This window comes from Vipera ursinii (genome assembly GCF_947247035.1).
Source record: "Vipera ursinii genome assembly, chromosome: 11".
Lineage (NCBI taxonomy): Eukaryota > Metazoa > Chordata > Lepidosauria > Squamata > Viperidae > Vipera > Vipera ursinii.
The window spans coordinates 3,298,910-3,323,716 of NC_139524.1; the positions used below are offsets into that span (position 1 = coordinate 3,298,910).

At 49.8% G+C, this 24,807-nt stretch overlaps 1 protein-coding gene across 8 annotated transcripts in view; it reads right to left on the reverse strand.

Annotated features, from left to right (window-relative positions):
- The window catches only part of TLE3 (TLE family member 3, transcriptional corepressor), a 36,221-nt gene extending 12,488 nt beyond the window's left edge, over window positions 1-23,733 (reverse strand). For 2 of the 8 annotated variants that reach the window (XM_083371614.1, XM_083371613.1), the window contains exons 1-6: window positions 23,012-23,733; window positions 22,242-22,342; window positions 20,764-20,827; window positions 18,096-18,140; window positions 6,299-6,361; window positions 4,797-4,871 (exon numbers count right to left, since the gene is read on the reverse strand). In XM_083371614.1, coding sequence (XP_083227740.1) covers window positions 4,797-4,871; window positions 6,299-6,361; window positions 18,096-18,140; window positions 20,764-20,827; window positions 22,242-22,342; window positions 23,012-23,035 — 372 coding nt within the window. In that variant the 5' untranslated portion in view covers window positions 23,036-23,733. Of the gene's footprint in view, window positions 1-4,796; window positions 4,872-6,298; window positions 6,362-18,095; window positions 18,141-20,763; window positions 20,828-22,241; window positions 22,470-23,011 lie in introns of those variants that run through there. The other 6 variants (XM_083371610.1, XM_083371612.1, XM_083371616.1 and 3 more) reach the window with 4 other exon arrangements.
- Between the last annotated feature and the right edge of the window lie 1,074 nt (window positions 23,734-24,807).

A 24,807-nucleotide genomic window follows, 5' to 3' on the forward strand; every position in this document is an offset into this window, starting at 1 on the left:
TCTCGAACTGCCAAAACCCTGGAACGAAAACCCATCTGGCCCAGGTGACTTGTACTCATTTAGGGTGGTTACTTTAGGTCTTCTGCTGCTAATCCCTCACTTATCTTGATGTGGGTTCTGTCTCCTCCAGTGCTGGTTTGGATAGATTGGGCCTTTTCTTTCTTTTGCATAAAAACATATGCACAGAAGGAATTAAGCAGTCTTGCTGTCTCTCACCTTCTTGCCATCTGTTCCCATTAGCGGACCTATCATTTCCTTGACTTTCTTGTCAAGAAAGAAACCTTTTTATTATTATTTTTAGCATTAGTTGTTAGTCTTAAATCATCCTAGGCCTTAGCTTTCCTGATTCCCTCCTTGCAGGATCAGGATGTTTGTTGGTATTCTGCTTTAGTTAGGTGTGCCTCTTTCCATTTATTTTTTATTTTTTTTTTGTCCCTCAACTTGTCAGAAAGCTCTTTGTGCAACCATGCTGGTCTTGTCTTTTTTTTAAAAAAATTCTGAGGTATTGTTTTTTGTTTGGACCTTCATTATCTCATTTTTCAGGGTTTTCCAAACATCTTGAATTGTTTTTTCCTTTTAGGATTACTATTCATGGAATCCTTCCTAGTCTCTCTTTCTCTTTTAGCTTGTTGAAGGCACCTCTCTTAAAGCCTAAAACACTAGTCTGACTTGCTTCAGTTCCCTGTGGTGGCATTAGGGTTAACATAATCTCTTTTCGCAGTAGCCTCCTGCTGACAAAAGAACCGGGAGTGGGGACATCAGAACTTATTTCTCACTATTCTTGTTTGTTCACTTACCAGTAGCAACACAAAACCACACGGACAAAGGTGTCCATTCCCACCTCCAAAACCTACCCAGGTAAGGTTGCTCCCAAAAGCAAAGCAGGAGGATTTGCAGGATAGGATATAGAGGCTCCTGGCTCCAGACCAAGTTAACCTGTCAGTCCAGGCTTGTTCTGCAAAGCGAGGAGGGCTGCGTCTCTTGAAGCAGCTGGTTCCATGACCCACGGAGGCCCCTTTCCCCAACCGCTACCAAAGCTTCCCTCCTCCTTGCAGGACATTCAAGTGTTCTAGTCCTCTGAAGGAATGGAGGACAGGTCTGCTCTGGCATCCAACTAAAAGCCCTCCAGCTCCTCCAGTTCCCCCTGGCAGGACTCTGCACCACTCTCGTTCATCAAACACCATGCCCAGCCCTGGCCAGCTGCCACCATGTTGCATTCCTTGTTATATTAGTGCCAAAAAAGGTAAAGGTAAAGGTTCCCCCGCACATGCGTGCTAGTTGTTTCCGACTCTAGGGGCCGGTGCTCATCTCTGTTTCAAAGCCGAAGAACCAGCGCTTGTCAGAGGACGTCTCCGTGGTCATGTGGCCGGCATGACTAGATGCCAAAGGCGCACGGAACGCTGTTACCTTCCCACCGTAGTGGTCCCTATTTTTCTACTTGCATTTTTACGTGCTTTCGAACTGCTAGGTTGGCAGAAGCTGGGACGAGTAACAGGTGCTCACTCTGTTACGTGGCACTCAGGATTCGACCTGCCAAACTGCCAACCTTCTGATCGACAAGCTCAGCGTCCTAACCCAATGAGCCACCGCGTCCCTATTAGTGCCAACCCCCCCCAAAAAAATCTCTATATCTACTTTGGTCTAGGAGCCAGTTCCCACTGGAGGGAAAACTCGCAATCGCACACACCTATTGTTCGCTCCAAAGACACACTGCATGCAGCAAAGAGGCGGCAGGAATGTGCAAGGAAGCCTAGCAAAATAACGTATCTTGGGATGTTGGGCAGTTTTAATTGGATTATGCACATCCTGCTTCATGGCTTTGTTGGCTGATTTAATGGTTCATCACTTGCATTACATTTACTCAAGCCTTCTAATCATTTCCAGAGCTACCAAGTGAACCAGGGCTCACTTTCAAAGGCTCGAAGCAAAGTGGGCAGGGGAGGGAGGGGGAAGTCCTGTCACAGGTCACGGATAGAAGCTGGGCTGAGGCGGCCCCTCCCCCCCATTTTGTGCTGCTTCCTTCCGGCTTTGGGCCCCTTGCGTGCCAGGAGGTTAGCGCTAACTAGGGGAGGCAGGTTCAACAGGATGCCTGGGCCAAGAGACACCCCCCCACTAACTGGGAAGGAAACGTTCTGGGAGGGGCTGTATCTCCATCTGCATGTCAAGCTTTCTAGCTTATTTGTATTGGGAAAGTTTTCAAAGCAAGGGAAAATGTCAACATCTCGTGGCATCTTAAAGACAAAGTGGTGACTCAACTAGCATCTGATGTGCCAGAAGCCTTTTTGGTTTTGTCCTGGAGACCAGAGTTGTGGGGTTTCTTCTCCCTGCAAGACCAGATGGGAGGGGATGCCTCCCCCAGGTTGTCCTTCCACACAGGCAGCATTCAGGGAGCCCCTGCAGAGGCTTCCAAAGCAGAGCGCCCGAGGCCAAGTCAGCCCCTGACCTGAAGACGGTCCAGGTGAACCTCTGACTGAAGCTCCTGGAGAGGGGAGCCCACCGGAGGGTCCCCGAGATATTTCTGCATGAGAGCAAAGACGTGCAGGCAAAGGGGGGGCTCTCGTTCTAGTTCAGATCCTCAGGAACCCCAAATGGCGGCCCTCCTCTCAGAGCAAGGGGAGAAATGCTATCCTGAGAATTTCTGCTTGAGATCAATCGCCCCACCCCATCCCACCAGGCTGCTGTTTTCAGGGTTGTAAAAATGGGCTTGGAAACGATTAGAAAGAACACATAATAAGCCCAGAAAACATCTACGGGGAAGCCGCTCGTGTTGGATAAAAACCAGAAGTGTGTGGTCTGCATAATACAGACTCAGGCTTTGGATTCAGTCCTGGGGAGGCAGAAAAAGAAAATGGGTCTTTTGCCCTCTGCCGGATGTGCTCCTAATCTCGTGGCATCTTAAAGACAAAGTGGTGACTCAACTAGCATTAAATTAATATCTCAGGATAAGTCAAAAACAAAAGCAGCCAAGTTGGCTTCCTCCCATCCGAGCTGAGGAAAATCCCAAACACTGTGGGACAAAACGAGGTCACCAGACACATTAAATCTGCTTTGGGAAAGCTCCCCTGTTGGATGACTGCCTGCATCACCACACAAGGAGATAAGATTTAACAAATAAATAAATAAATGGCAGGAAGGGCAGCACGACTCCTCCAGGAAGTAGTTCCCCCCAATAGTTGCTTGAGATATTAGGAGCACATCTGGCAGAGGGCAAAAGACCCATTTTCTTTTTCTGCCTCCCCAGAACTGAATCGAAAGCCTGAGTCTGTATTATGCAGACCGCACACTTTTCCGGGTTTTGTCCAACACGAGCGGCTTCTCCCAACCACCTGTGGCGGAAAAAGCTGGCCCCAGCACAGTCTCAACGGCAGAAGAATAACAAGTTTGCTTGGGGGGGAAAGAGGGAGGGGAAAAGGGCAGCATTCACACATGCACGTGTGCACAAAATAGCCCTCTGAAACAGCTTCTCCCATCAACCCGAATTAGCTGGAGTCCAATGCAGTGAGCCAAGCACAGAGCCAGAGAACAGAGCCAGGTAGGGCTAAAGCTGGTTGTGATGACTCTTCCATTTGCACACATGGCAAAGCATTGACCCACGTGTTAAACAGACACCAAGTCCCACCTCCCAAAGCCATTGGAAAACCAGAATGTCCCACAGCAATTCCAAACTCTTCTTCAATGGGGCATCCAAACCTTCTGCGCAACCAAGTCTATGAGGAGGAATTTATTCAAAGAGAGAACTTATCTGTGGTAAGGACCAATTTCTGGCTGTAAGTCTATGAGTGTGCAGGGTGTGTGCAATGAATCAGACTGGAGCAAAATATGAAAAAAGGCACTATTATGATTTCCCCAACTTTTCTATGAGCTCCTGGCTACTCCACAAAGCAAGTGGGGCCCTCTGTTGGGAGAAGGTGGGGTCCCCTTGTAAGGCCCACAAGAAGGAACATCGCTTCAGTCCTGTGGGGACGTTGTTGACTCCTAGCCCCCACCCAGGACCTTCAAACAGGAACCCCAAGGCAGAACTTTCCAGCACTGAGGCCAAGATTCAAGCTAACACAAGTGGCACTAAGAATGATGGTCTGCTCGCCCTTCTCCAGCAGGACTGGCTTGCCAGGCCCGACAAAGGCAGTGGCCTCGCTTTGACTCACCCACCCGAGTCAGCTGAGAGAAGCTCACTTCGCTAGGGCAGGAAAACAGAGACAGGCCAAGCCCAATAAAAGCAGGAGGGCTGACGGTTTCAAGGCCATTTTTAATTAGAGAAAGAGAACAATCACCTCAGGGGGATGAATGGGAAACCGTAGGAACCTGAGGCCTCCAAGCAAATCTTGTGAACTTAATGTTAGGTTGAATGCATATATGAATGTGATGCTTGAACATGGCTCTGGGGGAATTTCCATTAACCCCATGACTGCTGAACAAGGACAGATTTTCGGGATGTTCTATTGGACAGTCAGGGAACAAAGGCCACAAACAGCATCTCCCTTGCCTGTGCAACAGCGGAGAACTGGTAACCCAAAGCTGGTGCTTCCTGCTGTGGCACAATCCCCCATACCCACATTTTGACTGGCACATCACCATTGCTGTCCAAAGAAGCCTCTGTCCCCTTCTTTCCCCCATGTGCCCTTTCTAGGAGGTAGGCAACCTTTCTAAAGGTAGGCAACCCATAGTCCAGCCATGTTAGCCCCAGAGGGAGGAGAGAAGCTGCCAGCCTCTCTCTGGCAGGCTGCCCTCCTGCCTCGGTCCATAGCATGCCACAGAAGCAGAGCAAATGCCCTCAGTGAGAAGCAATCACCACGTACCCCAATGATGGCATTCAGCTCCGTCATGGTCACCTGCTTGGCCCGCTCAACTGCCTGAGCCACTTGCTGCTGGTGCTGTGGAGAGACAGGCAGAAAGATGGAAGCTGTCAGGACCCACCCCAATCCACATCTTAGGAAGACAAAAACTCTTGGAGTCAGTTCTAGTCCAAAAGGAATCTTTACTAGGACATGCTTGGTTGTGGGAATACAAGACAGGACTTAGTATTGTTTTACAAATTGAAATTTTATAAATCCCTCAACCCCATTTGGTCAGCCCCCATCCTTCTACTTCATGTCATCCCTTTCGTGGGGGGAAAAAAGGAACTTTGAATCTTTATGGTTATTGCCTTCTTCCTCTCCAGAATTAAAAGAAGACACAAGCCAGATACCTCTTCTCTAACCCTCCCTTTTGATCCCCCCAGTTCAAAAGGTTTCCTTGGCCTTTGAAATAACCTAAGGCAGGCTGAATCCATATATGCTCCTCCTTCCTCGGGAGATGGCAGAATCCATGGGGGGGAATAATTTTTTTAACATACATTTATGAATGTGATATAAATGGATTCTGACAGAAGCCCTCCGAGGGCACACCTGCGATCCAGAAGTCGGCCAATTCAGTGGCCCCAGGAGAAGCCCGGGGCTCTTGCAATTTGGTGGGGACGCCTAAGAGAAGGCTCCCCAGATTGTCAAGCCACACTTCCTGGCTTTCCTTGCCTGGTCATTATGGCATTGTCAGGGAGAGAGGGAGGGAGGGTCTGTGGCTGTCTAGCTGTGCTGCACCCCTAGCAGACAGACTGGTGGTGAGGGATGAGGGGAACTAGTCACGGATTCCCTAATATTGCAACTCAGCTACTAGCTTAGAGAGTGGAAAAAATGAGCTAGACTTGGCAAGAGAAAAGGTAACTTGTGCATTATGGCCCACAACTGGCTCAAGCCAATCACATCTGGTGGGCGAGTCTTTAAAAGAGCCAACTTTGGGAAATATCACCAGCCAACATGCCTCAGCAAAGAAGTGTCCCCAAACAGAAAGGAGATGGAGGGAGTAGGGAGGCAACCAATGCCACACGAAAGGAAGTGGTTACCAGCAGGTAAGAAGCTGGCAGATGGGCTCTCTGGATCTTTGCCACACCCACACCTCATTCAGGAGAATCAGGCTATTAAGGGGCGTATTGAAACCAGGCTGCCATCTGGCCTGGCACAGGAAATAAACCACGAGGACTGTGACAGACTCAGGCAGTTTTGCAAGCAACCGGCCTTGGAAGATGGGCAATTGTTCCAAAGTACTCAGGTACGGAAGGGAGAGGACAGACGCTTGTCTCCAGGTGACAACAAAACTGTGCCCCTGGCATTCCTGCCATAGGCCTGCTCCTGTCATGTTCCTTGGGGGTGCCCAAGTGAGATGCAGGAGGCAGACTTTTCCAGTGGGTGCTGTCGGGGAGGCGTCTCAAGTCTGGCTTTGACTTTCTGCCCTGCAAAGTCTCCCCACATTGCAAACAGCGTCTTACCTCTTGTGATAGAAAAGGCATGATCTGGGCGAGAATCGTGTTCAGTCTCTTAGCAATCTCTGTCTAAAAGTGTGAGGAGAGAGGAAAGAGAGAATGAATTGATTTGACTGTCATTGGTGACTGTATTTTTCAGAAGGAAGAAAACTTTCGGAATCAGCATTTACAGAAACTCTGCCAGTACTTGAAAAACAAGAACTTTTTTCATCACCACAATGGAGTCGAACAGTGAGCCAAGCCTGGGACAGGACATTATGCTGAAGTCCAGCTGCAGAAACTAAAAATGTGCCAGCCTCTGCCCTCGGCTACCGCAACCAGCCCACAGCTGGGCATAGTGAGACTCCACCAGCCCTCCTCTGAAAGGAACAAAGTGGAGAGGCCTTCATCCAAGGAGGTCCACATAAGCTGGAGAAAATGGAGCTCTTGAGCTTGAAAAATCTGTTTGTGGAAGGCCTACAGCTCTGACGAAGGACTGTCCTCAGAGCCGTTTTGGAGAAGCAGAGCATCGTTGGAACAAACATCACGCTGCATACGAGTCCTAGGATTGCCTGCCAAGTTTCAAATTGCCCAGTTCTTACAAGGCCCAGCATCAGACAGCCATCTCCCACTGCACACTGGGCCTTTGATTTTCCACTTCAAAGCAGCCAACAAATAAGAATAGCATAATATACAATTTTTGAAAAATCAAGGTGGCCCTATTTTTATTAGTAAAAGTTGCTCTAATTAGAATAACCATAAAGGTAAGGTAAATAAAACCCTAGTGAGGCCACACCTGGAATACTGCAGCCAATTTTGGTCACCAAACTACAAAAAAGATGTTGAGATTTTGGAAAAAGTTCAGAGAAGAGCAACTTGAATGATCAAAGGCCTGGAGACTAAAACATACAAAGAACGGCTGCAGGAGTTGGGTTTGGCTAGTCTAAAGAAAAGAAGAAATAGGGGCGACGTGATAGCAGTGTTTAAATATTTGAGGGGCTGCCACCAAGAAGAGGAGGGGGTCAAGTTATTCTCCAAAGCACCAGAGGGTAGGACGAGAATGGTTGGAAACTGACCAGACAGAGAAGCAACCTGGAATTAAGGAGAAACTTCCTAACAGTGAGGACAATTAACCAGTGGAACAGAAGTTGCCTCCAGAGATCGTGGGCAGTCCATCGCTGGAGGTTTTTAAGAAGAGACTAGACAGTCACTTGTCTGAGATGGTCTAGGTTCTCCTGCTTGAACAGGGGGCTGGACTAGAAGGCCTCCAAGGTCCCTTCCTGCTCTATTGTATTCTATGTAATAGTATGAATAAAATGAAAATGCACTTAAGGTAGATACAGGTAGTCCCTGACTTAGGACCACAACTGAGCCCAATTTTGCCGTTGCTAAGCAAGGCAATCGTTAAATGACTTCAGTTGCATTTTCAGATCTGTTTTCATGTGGCTGTTATGAAAGCTTCCTTCCCAAAAGGTGGTGATTCTCCAGAAGTTTGGGAGATGCCTCCCCCCTCCTTTCAGACTGAAGGAAGACTCGGGTGCCAACAGGCGCCCTCCCTGCAACAGGAGCCTCCTCCCAAATGGACTCTCTGGTTTCCATGGCAACCATATTCACCTAATCCCCATCCCAGGACAACCAACTGCTTTTTGACCAACCCAGAGGGAGTTGCAAAATCACCTAAGCCAGGTCATTAAGCCATGTACACCGGGGCTGCCAATCACTTGGAGGTCAGGTTGGGAAGGGGGCAAGGATGAGCAGGTGCTGTCAGATCCCCAAACCCTTATTGCTTTCCCTGCATTTGTGCTCTTGTTTGGGGCCTGCCATTCTGCTGGGGGGAGGGGATTTACTTTCGCTTGGGATAACTTTCGCTTTCTGTTCTTCCTCTCCTGCCTCTGTCCACTGAGATGAGGAATGTGTCTCCCTCATCAGGGACAGTTGCGGAGAAATGAAACTGGAGAAGACCTTGAGATGCGTGCCAGCTGTGCCAATTACCCAAACATTGTGCCACCTGTGGATTGGCTGGATTTCAAATGGACGCTACGAGTTTGGTGGGAGGAGGAATATTACTTAACTATACTGTTTTGGCGAGCTTTTCCCCAGATCTCACCTTGATTTCCCTACTGTCACTGGCACCTAATAAAAATACCCTTTTGAGGCAATGCCTGTTTCAAGAGTTCTGCTCTCTTGGGTGGTTAGCTGAGGTGGGTCCTTACAGGTGGCCCAGGTCAAGCAGCTTGGGAGTCAGCTCTTCAAGTGCCACTCACAAACCAAACTGCTCTTTCTGCAGAAACATCTTACAGCACCACCCAGATCCTGCATCACCAGGAGGAAAGACCTCCAGAGAAATGAGAAAAATCAGAATAACAAGGGACCTTGTAGGTCATCTAGTCCAACCCTCCCAAGAAGGAGACCCTACACCATTTCTGACAGGTGGCAGTCCAGTCTCTTCTTGAAGGCTTCCAGTGATGACGCTCCCACAACATCTGAAGGCAAACCGCTCCACTGTTTGATCGTTCTTGCCATCAGGAAATTTATCCTTGAATCTCTCCTTGATCAGTTTCCATCCGTTATTCCTTCTCTGGCCTTCAGATGCTTTGGAAAATAGGTTGACCCCCTCCTCTCTGTGACAGCCCCTCAAACATTGGAACACTTTATCATGTCTCCCCTGGTCCTTCTCTTCACTAGACTAGCCATGCCCAGTTCCTGTAACCATTCTTCATGTTTTAGCCTCCAGTCCCCTAATCATCTTTATTGCTCTTCTCTGTACTCTTTCTAGAGTCTCAACTTCTTTTTTTATAGTGTGGAGACCAAAATTGGTTGCAGCATTCAAGGTGTGGTCTTACTATGGCTTTATAGAGTGGTATTAGTACCTTTGAATCCCTCTGTTAATGCAACTTAGGAATGCATTGGCTTTTTTGGCTGCCGCAGCACACTATTAACTCATATTTAATTGATTGTCCACAAAGACTCCAAATCCCTCTCACAGTTTATTTTATTTATTTATTTAATTTTATTACATTTATATACCGCCCTTTCCCAAAGGACTCAGGGCGGTTTACAGGGTGATTAAAAAACCAAGATACAAAAGTTAAAAACAAATTATATTTGTCCCTGCATAAATAAAGCAACTTAATAGTTGCTGCTATTAAGCCTGATTTCACCCAATCTGTATGAGTTCTTTTGTTTTTTCTCGCCCAAGTGTAAGACTTTACTTTTCTCTACACTGAATTTCATTTTGTTAAATAGGGCCCAGTGTTCAAGTCTGCCAAGATCCATCTGGATCCTGAGCCTATCATCTTGGTTGTTGGTTATTCCTGCCAGCTTAGTATCATCTGCAAATTTGATGAGATCCCCTTCAATTTCCTCATCTAAGTCACTTATGAAGATGTTGAAGAGTCCAGGGCCTAAGACGGAGCCTTGTGGTACCCCACTGCTTACTTCCCTCCATGTAGACACAGCACCATTAAGGACTACTCCTTGAATATGGTTTGTCAGCCATTAAACATCCATCTGATGGTGATGCTGTCTATCCCACTTTTTTAGTTTTCCAAGAAGTAGGCTGTGGTCTACTTTGTTGAATGCCTTGCTGAAGTCCAAGTATATTATGTCCACAGCATTTCTCTGGTCTACTAATTTAGTCACTTTATCAAAGAATGAAACAAGATTGATTTGGTGTGATCTGTTTTTAACAAACCCATGCTGGCTTCTAGTTATAATTTTGTTTCTAGATGTTCGCAGATCTATTTTTTGATTATGTTTTCCAGGATCTTCCCAGATGTTTATGTTAGGCTGATTGGTCTGTACTTTCCTTGGTCTGTTTTCTTTCCTTTTTTGAAGATGGAAACCACATCAGCTCTTTTCCAATCCTCTGGTAATTCCTTGGTGCGCCAGAATTTTTGAAAGTTATGCTACAGATATACCATATAGTATATGGGTCTTTCAAGTTCTTAAAGGATGGGCGTACCAAACCATCTTATTTGTCTCTTGAGAAACCTATATGCGGGCCAAGAAGCAACAGTGAGAACTAGACACGGAACCACTGATTGGTTCAAAATTGGGAAAGGAGTCCGGCAAGGGTGTATACTGTCACCTTGCCTATTTAACTTATATGCAGAGCACATCATGAGAAAGGCAGGGCTAGATGAATCAAAAGTTGGAATTAAGATTGCCGGAAGAAATATCAACAACCTAAGATATGCAGATGATACCACTCTAATGGCAGAAAGTGAAGAACTAAAGAGCCTCTTGTTGTGGGTGAAGAAGGAGAGTGCAAAACTTGGGTTGAAACTAAACATTAAGAAAACCAAGATCATGGCATCCAGCCCTCTCAATTCCTGGCAAATAGATGGGGAAGAAATGGAGGTAGTGACAGATTTTATTTTCCTGAGCTCCAAGATCACTGCAGATGGGGACTGTAGCCAAGAAATTAAAAGACGCTTGTTCCTCGGGAGGAAAGCCATGGCAAATCTAGACAGCACACTAAAAAGCAGAGACATCACCCTGTCAACAAAAGTGCGTATAGTCAAGGCTATGGTCTTTCCAGTTGCAATGTATGGCAGTGAAAGTTGGACCATAAAAAAGGCTGAGCGCCAAAGAATTGAGGCCTTTGAACTACGGTGCTGGAGAAGACTCCTGCGAGTCCCTTGGACTGCAAGGTGATCAAACCGGTCAGTCCTAGAGATCAACCCTGACTGCTCTTTAGAAGGCCAGATCCTGAAGCTAAAATTCAAATACTTTGGCCACCTAATGAGAAGGAAGGAGTCACTGGAGAAGAGCCTAATGCTGGGAAAGATTGAGGGCAAGAGAAGAAGGGGACGACAGAGAAGGAGGTGGCTGGATGGAGTCACTGAAGCAGTAGGCGTGAGCCTAGATGGACTCCAGAAGATGGTAGAGGACAGGAAGGCCTGGAGGGATGTTGTCCATAGGGTCACGATGGGTCGGACACGACTTCGCAGCTAACAACAACAACAACATATGGGTCTTTATAATGTGCTCCAGAAGGCAGAAGCATCAGACTAGTCTGCTGAATTTTTCTTCTACCCTTTTTGGATGATGCAGAAACTGTTTGCTCTTCGTCAGTACCACAGCATTTAAGGATTACAGATAAAGAGCCAGCCAAACTGTCAGCTATTTGCTTCAGTACTACAGGAAGTAATTTATCTGATCCCAGAGACTGAAATTCTAAGTAAAAAGTGATAACTTGATCATGTCACTCTTCAATCCTGCCTGAGTTCATCTCCCAACAGATATTAAGGTAATTAAAGACTCTTATCTTTGCAATACCTCCTGAAAGAACTGCAATTTCCTACTGGAAGCATTTCCCTTAACTGGGCAAGTGACAGAAGATACTAAAGTTGCCTCTGTTTGTTCCTCCACATATTTCAACCCAGGAAAAAAATCTACAAACCTGCCAAATTCATTCACGTGGCTTTTTCAGCAGAAATGGGTGAAGCTGATAATTTCCAGTGCAAACCCACCTACCATTTCTAGTGTTTCTGCTCCTTTTGAACAACTGTCTTTCAATCCCCATATTTCATGGAGTCACCCCCGCGGGTCTTCACTTTACCTGTTAAATTATATTTGCCATTCTGTTCTCTTGTTCACGCCCCTCGCTCTTGGTGTTAGTGGAGAGACTTACGCAGGACCGAGTCTTTCTCTCAGGTCCCCAACTCAGGTTTTCATTCCTAGTCAACTTCACATTTTATCCACCAAGGGAATAGTTTCCAATGCTGTCCACTGCAGCATTAGGATTGCCAAATTAGCAGGAAGTGGTACTTGATGTGATACTTTGTCTTAACCCTAATTTTTATCCCTTAGGCATCCATTAAGAACACTGATTCTTCTCCTCTTCTTTTGAGGGCAGATGCCCCTTCCCTGCTCTTTAGCAACGCAACCTGCTGTCCTCAGGTCTGTTTTTCTTCTGGACAAAACCTGTTTCATCCTTTAGGACTTGAAAACCATTTGTTTCTAGCTCCAGCCACACAAGATATTCTTCTATGTTTGTTGAGACCCCCCTCCTTGCCCCTACTCTTTACTAGGCAGCCTTCTGACAGAGAATTGCTTCTGCTGCCAATTTCAGCTATAGAATATCCTTTCTTTGAACTCATCTGCCCTTCTTATCAGGGATACTGTGGCCATTTGCTGGTTCAGGATTTCATCATGCCAAGCACAAACCTGTGAACCAGAGGGAGGTGTGGGCTCCTTGAATTCCCTGATCAACTCCAATCCAAAGACTCATGTTATTCCTCTTTATTTGGCAGAAAACAGCTACAGTCACGCATCCTGGGCAACAATAGAGTGGAACAGTCCAGGATTCTGCTGAAGCGTTTTGGTTAGATGGCCATTCAGTCTCTGCCTGAAGGTTTCCAATGAAGGGGAACATCTAAAGACAGCCTTCTCTTCAGCAAGCCTTGTTACCTTAACAGTTCCTCACAGCCCTCATTGCCTTGGCAGCCCTTCTCTGAACTCTCCATTTGTTCATTTAAGTCTCGGGACAAATGTCTCTTGCCGGATCCTGTTGACTGAAAGCAACCAAGCTATCATCTCCTGTGCTTTCAGCGTCCCTGGAAAGGATTTCTCCTTCCCCATTTCCAAGTACACCAGGAAAAAAATTCCTCTATTCTGTACAGCAGCAGCCACTGCCGCCCACACAGCCTCTGTTCAGGCCTATTCTTTCCCTGGCCCTAGACCTTCCAAGGCCCAGTACCGTTTAGCACCCTATATTTCTCCCCAATCTTCCCCTATTTGTACCTCACGTCTGACAGATAAGGTGCTGCTAAGGAAGACTGCAAGGCCATTCTGAAGGGAACGGTCAGCTTCTCACCTCTGCTGGAAATACTGGATACTCCTCAAAAGCCCTCATTGTGGCTTCTGTTCTCTGCCTATTTCCCAACAAGTCTTAAAACAGTCTCACAATTAAGAGAGATGCAGCCATCTACCCAAGTGCCTCCAGTATTTGCTGAAAGCAGAGTATTGTCTCTCTAAGCAGATGAAAATAAATCTTTGAGCATTGGCAGTTCTCACTCAGGCAGACAATTAGGGGCACTTCCAGCTATCTAGCACTCATTCAAGTGCTCTCTATTGTCAGGCCCTCCATGGCAAGTTGAAAGCTATTTGTGGTTGCAAGTCATCATTATCAAGCAGTGGTGGGATTCAAACATGTCAACAACCGGTTCTCTGTGTGGATGCTGCTTCCGAAAGTCCATTCTGGGCCTGGGCAACAAAAAATTAGCCACCGTTTCTGCCAAAGTGGTGCAAACCGGCTGAATCCCACCACTGTTAGCAAGGTTGGAGAACCCTGCTGATGACAATTACTCACAGGGAGGAGTCTGCATGCAGGCACAAGCAGATATTACGGTGTAACCAATTGTACAGGGCAAAGAGGGGCCCAGATCAGTGTGGCACGAGGCCTTGGGCCTGCAAGGACAGGATTTCTAAGAACAGACAGAGGGAAGGGAGAGGGCTGTCTGAAAGGGAGATATATCCCCAGCAGATTGCGAGAGGCATAGGACAGCTGGACATTTGCACAATTTTAGTACCTCAAGGTGGAACAGTTTAGGTTCATTAAAGGATTCCTTTGTATTTAAAATGCAGGTCAGCATCCCCGCTCCAGTGCAGTCAAAGCCCCTAGCCTAGGTGGCCCTTTAATCCGCCCCATCAGTCCTTTAAATGATCACCAGGACACCTGCACCAAATGATCAGGTGTCAGAAATCTGATCTCCTTTTAGACCTTCCCCCCAACACAGTGTTTTGTTCCGTGGGACTCATTCCCTGAGAGCACAAGGCAGGAGGGGTGCAACTGAAGGAAGCAAAAGGTTTGGCCTCCTCTAAGTCAAGCTCAGCACCAGCTGATTTCAGAAACATATCCCTGAAGTTTATTTTACTGATGGGCTGACTTGATTTATGCGGCCATCCAATCTGCTAGAGTGACTCTGGGCAAGTTACAAAGGCACAATATGGATGGTGCTTTGCCTTCCCCTAGACTGCTCAGAAAGTCCTATTAGTAAAGAAGCTGCAGCCGTGCTCATTTGTTGGGGCTGACAGAAGCATCTTTGATGTGTATCCTGATGTTCGACTTGCTAGTAGGCAAATAAGCACAGACCTGCCATGCATATCTGATCCCTCCAGCAAATACAGCTTCATTTGGGAAGAACTTCAAAGGTTTCAAGTGTCCTCAATAACTAAACAAATTTCTTGTACCTGACAGGTGCTGTATTACACAACACAAGACAATGCCAAGATGCCTGGTTTTTTAACCATTTCTGAAGCCGTGCTGTACCACCCTCTCCCGTTGGTCCCAATAGTTGCCTTCAGGTTCAGCCCCTCAGAGTCAAAGCCACTCGGTCACTGAATGGGCCTGAAGACAGAACTGTGTGTGCCGGTTCTAAGAAAGTCCAGCAGAGTCTTTCGAAAGAAAAAGACAAAGCAAAGACAGCACCAGCAAAGATGCTTGTTTAACATCATCCAGCAATCTTTCCCCATTAAAGAATTCAAACGTACACCCACCGCCCTCCAGACACATGCAACCATCAGCAAGGGAGCCAATGCTCCATCAAAGAGACTGTTTGTTGCAAAGACAAGCCACAAGGGGAATGTGGAGAACAGAAAGAGGGGAAAGAAGAACCCCAAACTAATTTCTTTGCCCCAAATGTCCCTATGGTACCCATGACGATAAATCAGCCTTCTTCAGTCTGGAACCTGAAATATGATGAAATTCTAACTCCCAGAGTCCTGAGCCAGCTGGGACTTACAAGAGTTGTAATTGGCACCTTTGCAAGCTGGGGAAAAGTCTGCAATACTCTGTAGCTACAGTGAGGGAAAAATGTTTGATCCCCTGCTGATTTTGTACATTTCCCACTGACCAAGAAAGGATCAGTCTATGATTTTAACGGCAGGTTTATTTTAACAGTGAGAGAATAACAACAAAAAAATCCAGAAAAACACATTTTAAAAAAGTTATAAATTGCATTTTAATGAGCGAAATAAGTATTTGACCCCTTCGCAAAACATGACTTAGTACTTGGTGGCAAAACCAAGGTCAGGGGTTTCTTATAGTTGGCCACCAGGTTTGCACACATCTCAGGAGGGATTTTGTCCCACTCCTCTTTGCAGATCCTCTCCAAGTCATTAAGCTTCCGAGGTTTGGCAGCTTGAACCTACAGCTCCCTCCACAGATTTTCTGTGGGATTAAGATCTGGAGACTGGCTAGGCCACTCCAGGAGCTTAATGTGCTGCTTCTTGAGTCACTCCTTTGTTGCCTTGGCTGTGTGTTTTGGGTCACTGTCATGCTGGAATACCCATCCATGACCCATTTTCAATGCCCTGGCTGAGGGAAGGAGGTTCTCACTCAAGATATGATGGTACATGGCCCCGTCCATCGACCCTTTGATGTGGTGAAGTTGTCCTTTCCCCTTAGCAGAAAAACACCCCCAAAGCACAATGTTTCCACCTCCATGTTTGACGGTGGGGATGGTGTTCTTGGGGCCATAGGCAGAATTCCTCCTCTTCCAAAGGAGTTGATGCCAAAGTTGATCACCCAGTTCTCCTCTGAATCATTCAGATGTTCACTGGCAAACTTCAGACAGGCCTGTACATGTGCTTTCTTGAGCAGGGGGACCTTGCTGGTTTCAGTCCTTCACGGCATAGTGTGTTACCAATTGTTATCTTGGTGACTATGTGCCAGCTGCCTTGAGATCATTGACTAGATCCTCCCGTGTAGTTCTGGGCTGATTCCTCACCGTTTTCATGATCACTAAAACTCCACGAGGTGAGATCTTGTATGGAGCACCAGACTAAAGGAGATTGACAGTTATTCTGTGTTTCTTCCATTTGCGAATAATCGCCCCAACTCGTGTCACCTTCTCACCAAGCTGCTTGGCGATAGTCTTGTAGCCCATTCCACCCTTGTGTAGGTCTACAATCTTGTCCCTGACAGCTCTTTGGTCTTGGCCATGGTGGAGAGTTTGGAGTCTGATTGATTGATTGCTTCAGTGGACAGGTGTCTTTTATACAGGTAACAAGCTGAGATTAGGAGCACTCCCTTTAAGAGAGTGCTCCTATCTCAGCTCATTATCTGTATAAAAGACACCTGGGAGCCAGAAATCTTGTTGATTGATAGGGGATCAAATACTTATTACACTCATTAAACCGCAAATCTATTTATAACTTTTTTGGAATTTTTTTGGTTAGTCTTGTCTTCCACTGTTAAGGTAAACCTACCATTAAAATTATAGACTGATCATTTCTTTGTCAATGGGAAAACGTACAAAATCACCAGGGGATGAAATAACCTTTTCCCTCCCTGTACCTACATCCATAGTAGCTTAGAGAAAAGGATCAGGTAACCTGAAGGTAAAATCAGAACGCATCAGATGCAACCAAGGATGTTTATCTGACTGCATTGTGAAGGAGAAAGGTCAGAAAGTTGAGGCAGGACAGACAGCCCCATTTCTCACAAGCAGCCAGTGTGGTTTGCGTGCACCTTACAGAGAGCGTAGCTGACTCAGGGTGACAGGGGAAGCCTCCAGCAAGGATGGTGCTCTCCAATGCCCCGTCTTTTGTTGAGAAAGCTTTGTCCCAGGGCTGCAGATCAAGGCTGGAGGCTGGCCCTAGCAGCCTTGAGTCACAGGCCAGGCTTTACCGAGAGGCTTCAGCAGAGCCAAGGTTTACCACCACCCGCATTCCACAGTTCATCAGAATGGATCTCAATAACAATTCCTTGGAAGTTTCTCTCTCACAAGGGAGACTTCGGGCTCATGAAGGCAGGAAACCCCAACACTCATTGTGCCAGAGGAAAAGCAGCCAAACAAGTGGCTTGCTGAACAGGCTCCCTCCTTCTAGGAGAGGGCACAAAGCCAAGGAATGCCTCTCTCCGGGAATCCAGCTACCTGCCCTGATGGCCAGGCAATCTGGAGGCACCTAAGGAGGAGGCCACTCAGTCAAGGGCATCCAGATAGCCCTAAAGTGCCCGGGGCAGAATGAGAAACTTCATTAATTCCCCAAACTTTGCAGCCATTTCACAGCCTCCCCTATATGTCACCTCGTGACGGTTTCTCTCCAAAGCCATCCTCTTTACCGGACCCTCCTGTGCAATACACTACAGGACGCGTGTTTTACTCCCGACCACACACACAGCGCTCTTCCACTACTTCTAATCAAATACTAGTGTTTCCTTACAAGATAAGCAGTTGGCCCCTTACTTTTGACTAGTTAAGGAAAAATAAGCAAATAACCAGAAACCCAGTTTTCAAGGCACCTGCAAAAAGGAGCAGCCAGATGGCTTTGTGCCCTTAATGAACAATCCGGTGGGGTGATACCTGTTCAGAGCCATCATCCAGATGAGAGCCATTCTGCTAGCTGCAAGATGCCCAGCAGATGGTGGAGAGGTGGGACTGGAAAGGGGAATCTAGGTTAAATTGGGAGAGGCTCACCAGGAGGCCAAGCACGTCACCTTCTGTTTGCCAACCAATCTGGCGGTGCTGTCAGCCTATCATGATCTGGCTTGAGCTTCTGAACGGTGGGATATATTTTCCAATAAGGAAATAAATATAGTAAAATGCACTCTTGCTTAAAAAGCAAGGCAAAATCCAAGATATATTACTGTTGGAAAAAATACTGCCAGAATTTGGCTACGACAGCTGAAATGACGTTTTCTCGCAGAGTCAAGGAAGCACCGTAGTTCTGTGGGTCCTTTAGCCATCCTGAATTCGGGCCAAGGGGAAAAAGAACTCTCTACCCACTCCCGCCCACAATTGCAGCCCAGGTCTACAGGCCTCAGTCTTAGGGTCCCTTGGGAAAGGCAGGGGCTTTCAAGGAAGGCACTCACCTGCTTGTGCATTTCAATGTTCAACCCGTAAGACATTTCGTAGTACTGAAAAACAAAAGGGGGACAGGCTTTTTACTAACTATGTAAGAAATGTCTGGAAGAAACTAAGCGTGCCCAAAATTCAAAATCAAAATGACGAAACCTGCATTTATTGGAATCTCAAAACAGCTCAGTTTTGTACAGGTCACCCTAGCAAAACTAGAAAAAGACAGTCATCAAATGCCTCTTCCTTTGAGCAAATGGGCACAAATTGAGCCTGGCTGCTTGCAAGATGTACACAGACCAAGGAGCTCTTGAAGCTTCCCTGGGGCTCCCTCCAACACTACTATGTGAGGCATGAGGTGCTCAGAGTAGAGGAAGCCATTGGGTTGGACACCATCACCACCCATCAACTCAGGAACTCAATGATCCAGGACAGCAGGAGCTCTCTGCCACAAGCACCCAATTTACAAGCAGTGCCAACTAGGTCAGACTTTTCTACATAGAGGAACACTATACAATGCTGATACAATAGAATTATCCTAGAATACTTGGTACACAGCCCAAGAGCTGAGCATGAACAGGAAATCAGTTGATGATCTGTCAAAGAACACATAACCAGCTTATTTTAGTTTAGTTTAGTTTTAGTTTTATTAAATTTTTATACCGCCCTTCTCCCGAAGGACTCAGGGCGGTGAACAGGGCATATAATAAAAATACAAAAATACAAAAGTTAAAATACAATTAAATTAATGCCCAAAATAAAACAATAAAATATACAAATATTTAAAACCCAAATTAACTCCCCATCAGGCCAGGCCAGCTTGTTCAAATAGGTGGGTCTTTAACCCGCGCCGGAAGGAGCGGAGATCCGGTGCCATCCGGAGCTCAACCGGCAGTTGATTCCACAAAGCCGGGGCGCCCACAGAGAAGGCCCTCCCCCTGGGGGCCACCAGCCGGCATTCTCTGACCGGAGGCACCCTGAGGAGGCCCTCTCTGTGGGAACGCACAGGGCGGAGGGGAGTTGACGCCGGCAGCAGGTGATCCCCGAGGTATTCCGGACCCATGCCATGTAAGGACTTAAAAACCATCACTAAGACCTTGAACCTCACCCGGAAGACAACTGGTAACCAATGCAGCTCGCGGAGCAAAGGTGTAACATGGGAGTACCAGGAAACTCCCAAGACAACTCTCGCGGCCGCATTCTGTACCAGTTGGAGCCTCCGAGTGGTCTTCAAGGGAAGCCCCATGTAGAGAGCATTGCAGTAGTCAAGACGAGAGGTCACGAGCGCATGAGTGACCGTACACAAGGCCTCCCGGTCTAGATAGGGCCGCAACTGACGCACCAGGCGAACCTGAGCGAAAGCCCCCCTAGTCACGGCTACTACATGATCTTCTAAGGTAAGCCGCGAATCTAGGAGGACTCCCAAGTTGCGCGCCCTATCCACGGGGGGTAAAGACTCACCCCCCATAAAAAGAGATGGAACATTTTGAATGTCCCGGGATGCCGGAATGTACAGCCACTCAGTCTTGTCAGGGTTGAGTTGAAGTCTGTTCCTCCCCATCCAGACCCAAACCGCCTCCAGGCAACGGGACATCACAGCGAGGGCATCACTGGGGTGGTTTACAAGCCCTTTCAATATGCAAGAAAATGGACGCAAACATGCCAGCCTGCATATCTGGAGGCCTAGAAGGAGAATCAGTCACTGCTCTGAAGCAAGGCTGTCTCAGTTGCCCCAGCTAGATAAAGCCACTGTGGGCAGAAGCTTCTCATTCAGAGCAAATCTTTAGGGTCCCATAGACAAGTAGGGAGTTTGGGGCAGCTACAACTACCTTAAAATCTGAACAAGCTTTGCCTACTCAAATGTCGTCACACAGGCCTTGCCACCCGAGTTATTAAACAGGGGTAGGCAACCTCGGCTCTTTTATGACTCATGGACTTCAACTCCCAGAATTCCTGAGTCAGCTCAGGTTGCCTACCCCTGGCCTAGAATAATTATTGAACAGCCACAACTACAGAGAAGATTTGAGGCAGCAGTGAGTGCAGAGGGGAAAAGATGGCAGGAGCAAAAGCAGCTGACTACATACCACAGTGATCAAACATTTACCCACCACTGATCTTATGTTCCTCCTGGGGACATGATGGGGCCACCTCCAGCCCGGTAATCCTTCTGGGTTAGGGTGAGTCCCCCAAAAGAGAAGTGACACTGAACACAGTTTTGGTAGTTTGGTACAACACCCCTTCCTGATGTATTATTCAAGTAGAACCTTTGATACACACCAACAACCTGCTCAGAGGCAGCTGAAGTACCCGAAGCTCAGAGCCCGTAAAACCCACTCAGACAACACAGAGCCCTTTCTACACAAACCTTAAGAGAAAGAAAGAGCGTGTCAGGAACCTCAAACCAAGATCTACAATACAACGAAGAGTTTTCCAATCACACAACCAGGGAGTCGGGATTATGGACCATCGTTTGAGCAAAGGGCCCAGAGCATTTTCAGTGCATGGGAGACCACAGACACCACAGCTAGGGAGATCAGAGACTGCAGTTTAGCCAAGCTCTCTCCCCCCCTTCCCCCCCCCCCAGCATGACCATTGGGGCTACTTTTGAGGGCCCCAACAAGCGGGACTCAAAAGTGATGGGCAAGCAGATCCCTCCCAGTCCTGTTCCGTGCAGATGTCTCTTACCATGACATAATGGCGCTGCATTTCTGTCTTTTCATTGGCAAGCTTATCGTACTCCACTTTCAGGCTAAAAAAAATAGGAAATTTAAGGTGACATGACATACAAAACATCATTTGTTCAAATGCAAAGGAAGGAAGTGGGGAAAAAGATGCCAACAAACCCAAAATTTTGACACGAAACTCTTCCTTCCTGCATGTCTACTAGCCGTGCTCATAAACAAATTTCAGCTTTCACAAAAATGAACTCTGGCACCCAGAACCGGAGGCACAAAGGCCTGGAGCAGGGGGAGGCAACCATGGCTCTTTTATGACTCGTGGACTTCAACTCCCAGAATTCCTGAGCCATCATAAAACAGTCAAGGTTGCCTACCCCTGGCCTGGAGGAAAGACCCTCCACTCTCTAAAACTAAAACATCCAGAGCAACCGTCCTTCTGGACTCTCTGAATCACAGCCTGTCAAGTATCCACCCAAAGAAGGGATTCTCAGGCTGGGGAAAAGAAGTAAATCCTCAGAGGCTTCAGTGCCACTCCTGGAATTTCTCTTTACACAGGGCAAGCAAACAGCAGGCAAGCACCCTGCGTAGGGGGAGGGAAGCCACCAGCCACCTTGGGCTTCCTTAACAATCCGGAAGACGGGAGTGCCAAGAGCTGGCAGCCCTTCACGCAAGACCCAATCCTCGGTACCGCTGGGATTTCAAAAGAGAAAGATTTCCCGGTCATTCGTGTCCGACTCTGGGGCACAGTGCTCCCTCGAGCCGGCCTTGTCCAGAGACGATTTCCCTGGTCAGGCGGCCAGCATTGCTGAACCCCAAAAGCGCACTGAACGCTGTTACTTTCCCACTGAAGTGGTACCTATTAATCTACTTGCATTTGCATGCTAGGAAGGCATGAGCCGGAGAAAGGGATGGAGAAAGTAAGGGGATTTCACTCCCAAGTAAACGTGGGCAGTAGGGCCCAGACCACAGGTCTGCAACCCGCGGCTCCGGAGCTGCATGCGGCTCTTTCAGCTGTCTCCAGTCCTCTGCCATGTGCAGTCCCAAAAAAAAGTGGGACTAAAAAAGCTCAACCAATCAATTCAAACATGCAGGGTAGGTGCATATCTTGCCTTGGCTCTACTCTTCAGTCAAACCCTGTTCTGCGCTTGTGCGCATGTACGTACATGCGCACACATTTTTTGTGGCTCCCAGTTTTTCCTTTTGCGTGGGAACCGGTTCCGAGTGGCTCTTTCACTGTTTCAGGTTGCTGACCCCTGGCCCAGACGCTTCAGGGCACAGCCTGGAATCCAAAGCATTTCCCAGGAGAGCCAACGGAGAAGGGGAGGCAGAAAACAGTACTGGAAAGGGGAAGGGGGCTTTTCACAGAGAGGGACATCTACTTCCTGCCCCCCCCCCCTTATTTAAGTAAAGCCAAGAGTGCCCCCCGAAGGGCCCGGCTGCAAGATCCAAGGAGTTGAGTGGAGGATGGGTGCGCAGGAGGCTCACCTGTGGTACTGGGCCTGCAGAAACTGGAACTCGTCCTTAATCCTGTCACAGGATTCAGCCACTGTGAATTTAATGCCGGGCTGTCCAGGCTGATGGGGGCCCTGAGGAAGAAACACATTGACTGGTGGCCAGGGGGAGCACAACCCCCCCCCCATGCCAGCCCAACTGGAGTGGGACTTCAGACCCTGGGAAAAGGCGGGGAGAACCATCTGGCCTCCCCCACCCCAAAGAGCAACGGATTAGCTAGAGCAGCGTTTCCCAACCTTAGGAACTTGAAGATGCGTGGACTTCAACTCCCAGAATTCCCCAGCCAGCTGGCTGGGGAATTCTGGGAGTTGAAGTCCACGCATCTTCAAGTTCCTAAGGTTGGGAAACGCTGAGCTAGAGAGTCTCACTCAACAGAGCTGGGGGGGGGGAGAAGCAAAATTAAGGGTTCCTTGAACAGAACTGAATATTGGAGCGAAGCCTTAGTGAGCAAATGACGACAGACACAATACTCCAGGCCCTCCCTAACAAGAGATGCGGCTTTACACACATCTGCTTCGCAAGTCAAAGAAAGCAACTTTGCCAGGACCCGGGCGAGTTTCGATCAGCCGGGGCGGCGAATCTATCACTTCGACTTTCCCCACCCGCAGTTTAACCGATGACGAGGAAGGAGGGACCGGAGGAAGAGCGTCGCCGGCGGACCGACGGGGGGGGGAGGGGCTGCTGGGAGGCGTCCCTCTGCCCGAGAAAGGAAGGTTCCCCGGGCGGGGCCCAGCGCCACTCACCGGGTGCCGCCCCTGCGGATACATGGCCCGCCTCAGCAGGCGCGGAAGGCCCGCCGCGACGGGAACGAGGAGTCTCCTGCAGCCGGGACAAAAGAGGCGAGCGCGGGCAGCTCAGCACCCGCCGCCCCCCCGGCCGCCGCCCCCGCCGGGAGCCTGGCGCGCCTCCTCCTCGTCCTCCTCCTCCTCCGGGTGGGGCGGCAGCGGCGGGGGCGGCCGGGCTTCCCCCGGGCGGGCGGCTGCGGGCGAGACGGCAGCGCCGCGGCTCCCGGGCATCCTAGCCCTCCAGGCTCCCGAGGATACTCCCCGGCCCGATCCCGACCCGGCGCCGCTCAGCCAAGCCGGAGAGCTGCGCGCAGCACCGGCCCTTCTTCGCCTACGCGCCTCGGCAGGCCGCTTCCCGGGACGCGGAGCGGAGTAAGGCCGGGCGAAGCGCTGCGCCGCCACCCTTCCCGCGGGGAGCCGGGAAACGGCAGGCGAACAAAGCCCGGGCGGGCCAAGAGAGGCGTCTCCTCCGCCTGCCGCCCCGCGGAAATCCAGCCAGGCCGCGGAAGCGCTTCCGCCGAGCAGGGCGCCCCGGCGAACTTCCCTCGCTCCGCGTCCCAAGGCGCCCGCTCCGGCCAGGCTCGACGGGGAAGGAGCGCCTGCTTTCCGCCGCGGCCTCCCGGAGGAGGGGGGACGAGCGCCGCCGGCTCCTCCCGCGACCGCTCCGCACCGTCGGGCTCCGCTCCAGCACCGGGGGGGGGGAAGGAGGCGGCGGCCGGAGGAAGAAAGGGGCGAGCGGGAGGGGAGGGCGCGCGTCCCCGCCGCTCTGCGCCAATCAGCGCGCTGGGATCCCACGTGGGGAGCTCCCGCTCTGATTGGGGCCCGGGAGGAGGGGCGGGGAGCGTCCCGAGGCCGAGCCGGGCGGTGGGGTTCGGCTCCTGCCCTCCGTTCTAGGCCGGGGTTCCGCCGAGGCATTGCGGGGCCGCCCGAGCCCCAGAACCGGGCGAGATGGCAGGCCGAGCCCTCCGGCGGGGAAGGAAAGCCCGGCCCGCCTCCTCCGCGGCTGCGGCTGCTGCCCCGCAACGAGCCCCCCGTTCGCAGTAGCCGCTCGACCGGGCGGCCGTCCCCGTTCTGCTAGGCGCCGGCGGAGCGGTACAGGCGACCCGTCGGGCTCTCGGGGCGCGCCAAGCCGGAGATCGGCGGGCGGAAGGCCGGGGCCGCGGCGGCCTTGGCGGGCCGCCTGGGAGGGTCGGCTGCCCCCGACAGCGCGATCAGCGGCGCCAAGAGAAGCAGCCGCGCTTCGCCGGCGGGACTTTTGCACTGCGGGGCCGCCGCGGGCCCTTTCCCCGCGGCCAGGCAGCGCCGGTCGGAGGAGGCGCCGAGGGCTCCCGGGCGAGGGCGGCAGCTGTGCCGGAGGGTCGCCCTCGACGCGGCCGCCGGAGCCAGCGGGGCTCCTAGGCGCGTGCAAAGCGCCGGGCCAGTCGGGGCTTCCCCGGCGGGAGGGCAGAACGGCCCGTGACGTCACGGGAGGCTGGCGCTCGGCCCACGTGGAGCACGGCCGCGCGAGGGCAGGACGGCCAATCGGCGCCTTCCCGGCCGCCCATTGGCCCGCTTGGCCGCTGGCTGCTACTCCGCCGGGCCGGCTGTCCGTCAAGCCCACGCGGGCCGCGGAGCCCAGCGCTGCCGGTCGGGCGGGCGCTTAACGCAGCGTTTTCCAACCTTAGGAACTTGAAGATGCGTGGACTTCAACTCCCAGAATTCCCCAGTCAGCTATGCTGGCTGGGGAATTCTGGGAGTTGAAGTCCACGCATCTT